Source organism: Alligator mississippiensis, chromosome 1 (genome assembly GCF_030867095.1).
Source record: "Alligator mississippiensis isolate rAllMis1 chromosome 1, rAllMis1, whole genome shotgun sequence".
Lineage (NCBI taxonomy): Eukaryota > Metazoa > Chordata > Crocodylia > Alligatoridae > Alligator > Alligator mississippiensis.
In genome coordinates this window covers 481,919,935-481,929,248 of record NC_081824.1, presented here as the reverse complement: position 1 = coordinate 481,929,248, position 9,314 = coordinate 481,919,935, and the positions used below count along the sequence as shown (strand labels likewise).

General features: G+C 47.9%; 2 protein-coding genes across 3 annotated transcripts; one reads left to right on the top strand and one right to left on the bottom strand.

Annotated features, from left to right (window-relative positions):
• Nucleotides 1–217: 217 nt before the first annotated feature.
• Nucleotides 218–1,300, top strand: LOC102567787 (olfactory receptor 52K1). Its single transcript, XM_006271468.3, has one exon. It carries the CDS (start codon nucleotides 246–248, stop codon nucleotides 1,194–1,196), a length of 951 nt encoding a protein of 316 aa, XP_006271530.3. The 5' UTR covers nucleotides 218–245; the 3' UTR covers nucleotides 1,197–1,300.
• A 3,374-nt stretch (nucleotides 1,301–4,674) lies between these two features.
• LOC102567554 (olfactory receptor 52K1) lies at nucleotides 4,675–7,801 on the bottom strand. Of its 2 annotated transcripts, XM_059726967.1 has the most exons (2): nucleotides 7,638–7,801; nucleotides 4,675–5,591 (listed from the first exon to the last, which is right to left on the bottom strand). In XM_059726967.1, exons 1-2 carry the CDS (start codon nucleotides 7,729–7,731, stop codon nucleotides 4,675–4,677), a joined length of 1,011 nt encoding a protein of 336 aa, XP_059582950.1. In that variant the 5' UTR covers nucleotides 7,732–7,801. The 2 variants fall into 2 exon arrangements, with proteins under 2 accessions (XP_059582950.1, XP_006271529.3); XM_006271467.3 differs by lacking the exon at nucleotides 7,638–7,801 and having other exon boundaries at nucleotides 4,675–5,613.
• Nucleotides 7,802–9,314: the final 1,513 nt, after the last annotated feature.

The following is a 9,314-nucleotide window of genomic DNA, read 5'->3' as shown; positions in this document are numbered from 1 at the left end:
AGAAGAGGCAGCCCAGCAGCATAAAGGGCAGGAAGCAGAAAGCTGAGGAGATCATTCAGGGATCACAGAGTAGGGAGCAGAAAGCAGGGCAGCAGACTGGGCAGAGGAAAGCAACTCTTCACCCAAAGAACCTAGAAAGTTGTCCCCTTCAACTGCTCACACATGTCCCACTGACTGGTGGCCCTAACTGGTCGTGTTGTTTCCATTGCAGCCTCTGACATGGTGCAGGAGACCAACCAGGCACCATGTCCCATTACAACCACTCCAACCCCTCCACCTTCATCCTGAAGGGCATCCCTGGGCTGGAGACCAGCCACTTCTGGATCGCCTTCCCATTCTGCATCATGTACTGCATAGCACTGCTGGGGAATCTCACCATCCTCCTGGTCATCAAGTCTGAGCCCAGCCTGCACCTGCCCATGTACTACTTTCTCTGCATGCTGGCTGGCATTGACCTGGTCCTCACCACCGCCACCGTGCCCAAGATCCTGAGCATCTTCTGGTTCCAATCTCATAGGATCTGCTTCCACTGCTACGTTGTTCAAATGTTCTTCATTCATGGCTTCTCCGCCGTGGAGTCTGGGGTGCTCTTGGCCATGGCTTTTGACCGCTATGTGGCTATCTCCAAGCCCTTGCACTACACCAACATGTTGACTAACTCAGTCATTGCCAAGATTGGGTTGGCTGCTGTTGTGCGTGGCATCGGCCTGATGACCCCCCTGACATGCTTGGTGAGCAGTCTGCATTACTGTGGGAGCAACATCATCTCCCACTCCTACTGCGAGCACATGGCAGTGGTGAAGCTGGCATGTGGTGACACCACACCTAACAACATCTACGGCATCACAGCTGCTACCTTTGTGGTGGGCTCAGACTCCATCTTCATCACAGTTTCCTACATCCTGATCCTGAGGGCCGTCATGAACCTTTCCTCCAAGGAGGCACGGCTGAAGTCCTTTGGCACCTGTGGTTCCCATGTCTGTGTCATCCTGGTCTTCTTCATCCCAGGACTCTTCTCCTTCTACACGCAACGTTGGGGCCAGCACATCCCTACCTACCTCCATATCCTGCTGGCGGACCTCTACCTGCTGGTACCACCTATGCTCAACCCCATCATCTACGGGATGAAAACCAAGCAGATTTGGGAGCATGTGCCCAGGCTGTTCTGTCAAAAGAGATTTGAGACTGGGTCCTGACTGAAGCTCACTCTGAATGCCAAACCCCTTGCTCTTCCTTAGTGGTGCCTCTGGTATGACTACAGAAGTTTTAGGGTTGTTGGGTGTAGCTATGTTAATCTAAAAGCGTAGGCAGACAAGGTTCTTTGGGTAGAAGTGATATCTTTTATTTGACCAACTAAGTTGATGGAAAAATCGGCCTTTGTAAGCCTTCAGGCACAAACCCTGAAGAAAGGTGTTTGTGCCCAAGAGCTTGAAAGACCAATTTTTCCAATGATTTAGTTGGTCTACTAAAAGATATAACAGCTACACAAAGAAGCTTGTCTTCTTCCATGTAGCACTTGAGAGAAGACTGTTACCCTCTTGGAAGCTCAACTGTACTCACCTGGTGTCCATCCCTCTCTCCATCAACATCTACTCAGACATCTCCCTTTCTCTATTTGAACTTCTGCCCAGCTTGGTTCCTCCTGACTTCAGCTAGAGTCAGCATGAAACCTGGTCCTAAATGTTTATTTGATCTTGCAACCATACCTCATAACTTTATTTGAGCCATCAAGTTAACCTCAGGCAGACTCTAGAACAACCTTGACGATCTCTTCTATGCTCGTTAAGGTTATTGTTAAAGAATCTGAGATTACTGTAAGACATAGTAACAGGTAGACACTCTCCTTCCTTACTAATACCACTGTGTTTCAAGTTGATTTTTCTTTTCCTTGACTGTCTGTATTTTTTCTCTTCCTCTCCTTTATACATGTAATAATATTTCAGTATTACACATATATATTTTTTTTAAATTTTGCAATACTAAATATACACAATTGTGGGAGGAATGATGAATAAATTATTTTATTTAGTTAGTATATGCGGTTTTGGCATATTGTTTCATCCATCTTAAGGCAATGTCATCACCAGTATCAAGAGCTTGACAGCCATCAAGTATCACTGTAAATGGACACAAGTCAAAAATGTGGGACATGGTTTGAACTTTTCCACAAGTTGAAACATTTAATAAATGATTAAAGCACAAACTTTGAAAGTTGAGGAAACTCCTGCTCTGTGGTCAAGCCCATTATTTATTATGTCAGTGATCCTCAGTATAATGGCAGTGCTGAAGAGTTTGGGACTGATTTTCAAACTTGAATGCTGACATTTGGGAAATGTGCTTTTCAGTCACTGAGTGTCTTAAGAAACTCACCACAGGTGTCTCTCCTCACTAATGATTCACAACACTCCCATCCCATTTTTGAGGGTAGATGCCAAAGCATTTGTAAGCAGAAGTTCAGGGTAGTTGTGGGACTAGGAGTTTCAGGACTTTCCTGAGAGATGGGAGAACTGGGTTATCAACTCTCCTGAAACTGAGGAAATTGGAACCTACATTTCCCACAACCCAGGAGAGTACCCTGATCACCAACTATTCCATAGGCGAAATGTCCTAGTCTCTGTTGCTAAGATGGTTTAAACATTTGACCTTAGACTAGGGCTGTCTATACCATGGGCTGTACACCCCCAGGCTGCATGTTGTGTCAGCCACACACTGCACCATGTGCCCTCCTCTCATGGGAACACCTCCCTTCCCCCTGCACTCATACCCCCATATCATATGGACCCTCTGTTTAACCCCCTTTCATGTAGATCCCTAGGGGACTTTGCAGGCCAAAGTGAAGGCCCATTATGACTGTTTCATCTGCTAGTGCAGGTCCTATTTCAAACCCTCTTTGATGCCCAAACTCTGCTTAGATGACCAAAGTTTAAACATTTTTGTGTTTAAAGAACCAGTTTGAATTCAGACTTGGATCTTTTGAAAACTTTACTGCATCAGTTGAATTTCAAGCCCAGGGCTGTGAAAACCTCACTCGTTATCTTTGTCTTGAGGCTTCCATGATCTGAGGTGTCGGGCCCTCTTGTTTGCTGTGATTAAAACTTATGATCTTCACCACCTCCCTCTACTGCATCCATTGCCATTATCATCATGCCTTAATACTGTTAATTATTCAGGGTATCTCAGTACAGCTCAGAATGGAAGTGAAAAGGATGAATCAGAGAGTGATTGGAGACCCTTTTCTCTATCTGATATGCCTTGAAACTGGCAGCTTGAAATAGCTGCCTAGAGTGGGGAAAGAAGGTCTAGGAGGAATCTTTATAAGATTTATTATTTCATGAAAACACATGATTCAGATATTTTCATGCATGGAACATTATCAACTCTCCTTGGAGGGGAAAGGGCTTGTGGGGCTGGTTCTGTAATCACTTAAATTATTCAGAAAGAATCAGCCAGGAACCAGAGATCTGCATGTACCTTATGCAAAAATAGAGAGTCTTGTTGCACCTTACATTAGTACGTGTTACATTTAGACTGTAGGAAGCATTCTTCTCACCAGTGACATGTTAATGCTTACTACAATCTATGCATGGACTGTAGTACCACTTTGGAGTCTTGAACCAGCTCCAGGGCTAAGACCAAAAATCAACTATTTTTAGGTCTCAGGCCTGAGATCCCACCAGAGCTGGTTCAAGACTCAGATGCAGTCTCAGGGCTGAAATAAAAAATCTGTTGATTCTATTTCATAGCCCTGGGATGGCTCCAAAGTCAGTGCAAGGTGACTGAGTGGTGCGGGAGGTGGGACTGACCCGAGAACAACACTGGAGTCAGTCCCAGCTCCTGCACTGCATAGGGGCCAGTCCCAGCCCCTGCACCAGACTGGAACCTTGAAATGGCAAGGCTATAATGCAGTGGGGAGAGCAGAAAGGGGGATCCCAACACCACAGGGAATGTCCCAAGGAAAAAAAAAGCACCCCCCACATCATGACCCTTTGGGACCTCCCTGGTAAGGAAGAGCAGAACGAATTTAGAGTGGTCCAGCAAATACACACCAAGTCACATAAATGCTTTATCAGTCCCTCATTATGAACTGTGTAAATGGGCTGCTGAAAGATCTAGTCAGCTGCCCTGCAGCTCCACACTACCCTGCACAACTGCACCGCACTCCCTCACGTGTGGAACAGCAGGGAGGGGGAGTGGAGCAGAGCACAACCCAGAGTGGTGGCAGAGAGGGAGCAGGGTAGGACCCAGAGTTGCGGGGAGGGGTTTGGGGATGGACCTGAAGTGGTGGTGCTATGGTGCGGGGCCAGATGCTGGTCTCTGTACCCACTCCCATCCCCCTCCCCATCATTCATGATGGGTATTTTGCTAGTTATTAATATATTTAAGCTAAAGGTAGGATACAGTATGTTTGGCAGATCTATTTTAAGGCCTTCTTTTATAATGTCTCTTTTCAGACCTTGTGCTCTGTTTAACTGTGCATCTCTGCTTAACTGGGCCTGTTGATTGCTTCCTATCCCTTTTGACCAGGCTGGTTGTCCTGTCTAGACACAATTCAGTACGGGTCATTCAGAAACAGGCTTTCAGCCTTTCTGCTTTAGTCAAATTTCTTCAGCTTCGCCAAGCCTCAGAATGATTGAGGAGTTTGGCATGAAGCCTGAGCTGGGATCAGGACCTCGCTTATGTTCCCTTTTGACAGAACAGCCTGAGCACCTGCTCCCTGATCTGCTTGGTTTTCATCCCGTAGATAATGGGGTTGAGCATGGGTGGCACCAGCAGGTAGAGGTCTGCTATCAGGATGTGGAGGTGGATGGGAATGTGCTGACCCCAGCGTTCGGCATAAAAAGAGAACAGCGCTGGGGTAAAGAACATCAGGATGATGCAGATGTGGGAGCCACAGGTGCCAAAGGACTTCAGCAGTGCCTGCTTGGAAGACAGACCAATAACAACCCTCAGGATCAGGACGTAGGAAATGATGATGAACATGCAGTCTGAGAACACAACAACAATGGCAACTGTTAAGCCATAGATGTTGTTGGTTATGATGTAGCCACATGCCAGCTTTGCCACCGCCATGTGCTCACAATAGGAGTGGCTGACAATGTTTGTCCCACAAAAGTGCAAGTTGCCCAACATGCACATCAAGGGGGTCATCATCCCAATGCCACGCACAAGGATGGCCAATCCAATCTTGGCAATGACTGAGTTAGTCAAGATGGTAGTGTAGTGCAAGGGCTTGCAGATGGCCACGTAGCGGTCAAAAGCCATGGCCAGCAGCACCCCGGACTCAAGGATGGAGAAGCCATGGATGAAGAATATCTGAACCAGGCAGCAGTGGAAGCAGATTTCATGGGACTGGAACCAGAAGATACTCAGGGCCTTGGGCACAGTTGTGGTGGTGAGGACCATGTCAATGATGGCCAACATGCAGAGAAAGTAATACATGGGCAAATGCAAGCTGGGCTCAGACTTGATGACCAGGAGGATGGTGAGATTCCCCAGCAGTGCTATGCAGTACATGATGCAGAATGGGAAGGCGATCCAGAAGTGGCTGGTCTCCAGCCCAGGGATGCCCTTCAGGATGAAGGTGGAAGGGTTGGAGTGGTTGTAATGGGACATGGTGCCCAGCTGGTATCCCGCACTATGTCAGAGGCTGCAATGGAAACCACATGACCAATTAGGATCAAGAAAGAACAACCTAAAAATGCCACAGAATAGACTCAATGGCATGGTTAGTCCTTTCTAGTCCTGTGCCCCTCTGAGATGCCATCCCAAAAGATTCAGCTCCCTGGAGTTGGCATCACATGTTCCCAGGTACTTACCCATCATGTAGCAATGCCCAATCAGCTCATTCTCTTGGACACCCCTCATTTTTGGGATATTGCTCACCAGCTGTGAGCAATATCCCAAAAATATCAGGTTAGAAACCAGCTCACACAGGTTTCTAACCTGTGAACAGGACCTCCACCTGACACAGGAGGTGCATGGTCCCACTAGGGGGAATGCCATACTGGATCTGGTATTGGCAACGGGAGATGACATGATAGGGGACCTCCAGATCGATAGCCATTTGGGAGACAGTGATCACCTTATAATAGAATTCAACATAAGATGGCGAGTGGGTAAGGTAACTAGTAGGGTGAAAGTGCTAGACTTTAGGAAAGCTGATCTCAATGCACTCAGGCGATTAGTCAAGGACGCACTGCAGAGTAGGAGTTTTGATGGGATGGGAGCCCAAGAAGGGTGGCTGTACCTTAAGGAAACGATCCTTCAGGCACAAAGCAAGATGATCCCCAAGCGAGGCAAAAGAGGGAAAGGGGCCAGGAGGCTTCCATGGCTGACCAGAGAAATCCAGGGCAGCCTAAGGGCCAAAAGGGGAGCACATAAAAAGTGGAAACAGGGTGAGATCACTAAAGATGAATATACCTCCTCTGCTCATGCTTGTAGGGAGGCAGTTAGGCGGGCCAAAGCTACCATGGAGCTGAGGATGGCATCCCAAGTAAAGGACAACAAGAAATTGTTTTTTAGATATATTGGGAGTAAAAGGAAGGCCCAGGGAGGAATAGGACCGCTGCTAAATGGGCAGAAACAATTGGTGACAGATAGGGGGGACAAGGCTGAACTCCTCAATGAGTTCTTTGCCTTAGTGTTCCTAAGTGAGGGGCACGACAAGTCTCTCACTGGGGTTGTAGAGAGGCAGCAGCAAGGCGCCGGACTTCCATACATAGATCCTGAGGTGGTGCAGAGTCACTTGGAAGAACTGGATGCCTTTAAGTCGGCAGGCCCGGATTGGCTCCATCCGAGGGTGCTGAAGGCACTGGCCAACATCATTGCAGAGCCACTGGCGGGAATATTCGAACGCTCGTGGCACACGGGCCAAGTCCGAGAGGACTGGAAAAGGGCTAACGTGGTCCCCATTTTCAAAAAGGGGAGGAAGGAGGACCCGGGCAACTATAGGCCAGTCAGTCTCACCTCCATCCTTGGTAAAGTCTTTGAAAAAATTATCAAGGCTCACATTTGTGACAACCCAGCAGGGCAAATTATGTTGAGGGGAAACCAGCATGGGTTTGTGGCGGGCAGATCGTGCCTGACCAACCTAGTCTCTTTCTATGACCAGGTTACGAAACGCCTGGACACAGGAGGAGGGGTGGATGTCATTTACTTAGACTTCAGGAAGGCCTTCGATACGGTATCCCACCCCATACTGGTGAACAAGCTAAGAGGCTGTAATGTGGATGACTGCACAGTCCGGTGGGTGGCGAATTGGTTAGAGGGTCGCACCCAAAGAGTCGTGGTGGATGGGTCGGTCTCGACCTGGAAGGGTGTGGGCAGTGGGGTCCCGCAGGGTTCGGTCCTTGGACTGATACTCTTTAATGTCTTCATCAGCGACTTGGACAAGGGAGTGAAATGCACTCTGTCCAAGTTTGCAGATGACACAAAGCTATGGGGAGAAGTGGACATGCCGGAGGGCAGGGAACAACTGCAGGCAGACCTGGACAGGTTGGACAAGTGGGCAGAAAACAACAGGATGCAGTTCAACAAGGAGAAATGCAAAGTGCTGCACCTAGGGAGGAAAAATGTCCAGCACACCTACAGCCTAGGGAATGACCTGCTGGGTGGCACGGAGGTGGAAAGGGATCTTGGAGTCCTAGTGGACTCCAAGATGAACATGAGCCGGCAGTGTGACGAAGCCATCAGAAAAGCCAATGGCACTTTATCGTGCATCAGCAGATGCATGACAAATAGGTCCAAGGAGATGATACTTCCCCTCTATAGGGCGTTGGTCAGACCGCAGTTGGAGTACTGCGTGCAATTCTGGGCACCACACTTCAAGAAGGATGCGGATAACCTGGAGAGGGTACAGCGAAGGGCAACTCGTATGGTCAAGGGCCTGCAGACCAAGCCCTACGAGGAGAGACTAGAGAAACTGGACCTTTTCAGCCTCCGCAAGAGAAGGTTGAGAGGCGACCTTGTGGCTGCCTATAAGTTCATCGCGGGGGCACAGAAGGGAATAGGTGAGGATTTATTCACCAAGGCGCCCCCGGGAGTTACAAGAAATAATGGCCACAAGCTAGCAGAGAGCAGATTTAGACTGGACATTAGGAAGAACTTCTTCCCAGTTCGAGTGGCCAAGGTCTGGAACGGGCTCCCAAGGGAGGTGGTGCTCTCCCCTACCCTGGGGGTCTTCAAGAGGAGGTTAGACGAGTATCTAGCTGGGGTCATCTAGACCCAGCACTCTTTCCTGCTTATGCAGGGGGTCGGACTTGATGATCTATTGAGGTCCCTTCCGACCCTAACATCTATGAATCTATGAATCTATGGAGGAAAAAGGCCTGGCCTTATGGGCTGTAACATCTTGTTGCATGGACTTTCCACCAGTGGGGACCCTTTGTCTCATACAGTGCTGTCGAAGGCAAAGTTTACTGAGATCAACATGCCTAGATCCACACTATAGTGTTGTTGTTAATGATAATAATGCTGATAAGTTTGATACAGCATAATTTACCCCAGTAACTCAGGGCCTTTGAGAAAGGAGAAGTACTAATAAATATCCCTAGTATGGAAAGGCGCAAACAAAGCAGAAGTCCAGTAACGTAAATGCATGTGCTCAAAGTGAACAACAGATAGGAATAGAGAACAGATCACCTAATTTCCAGTCTTAGGACAGAAGGACATAACATCTCTGCCTCTCGTACAATAAGCAGAGAGTTAAAGGGACTTCCCTCTCTGCTCAGAGTGAAACCAACATCATACTTGAGGTCAGGAAGGTATTTTACCCTATGTTAATATTGGTATGGGCTGAGGGGGTTTCTGCCTCCCTCTGTAATGGGGGGAGTGATCTCTATCTGGAATGTCTTGTAGTGTGTCAGAAAACTATTTGAAGTAGCCAGGGCATTAGCTACCATGGATGCCCAGCTTTCCCTGTGGCAGGTTTGGGTGTGATTTCTTTTGTTGTGTCAGGGTTGATGGTAGTTTTATAAGGAGCCTGGCAAATGGATCTGTCTGATATGGTTTGGATAGGGCTGATCCTGCCTCAGGAAGGCTATGTAGCAGGGAAAATATTACTATTTGTAGTATTATGGAATAAGTGCAGGCATATAATTAAGGATGACCATAATCATAGAAATGCAGGGTTTGAGAGAGACCTCAACTGGACATCTAATCCAATCTCCCTGCTTGGGGCAAGAACACCCCTACATTAACTATCTCAACCGAGGGCCTGTCTAACATGGTCTTAGAAAGTTCCAAGGATGGAGATTCGACAAGCTCTCTAGGTAGCCTGCTTCAGTGCTTCACCATCCTCCTAGTGGTAAAACGCC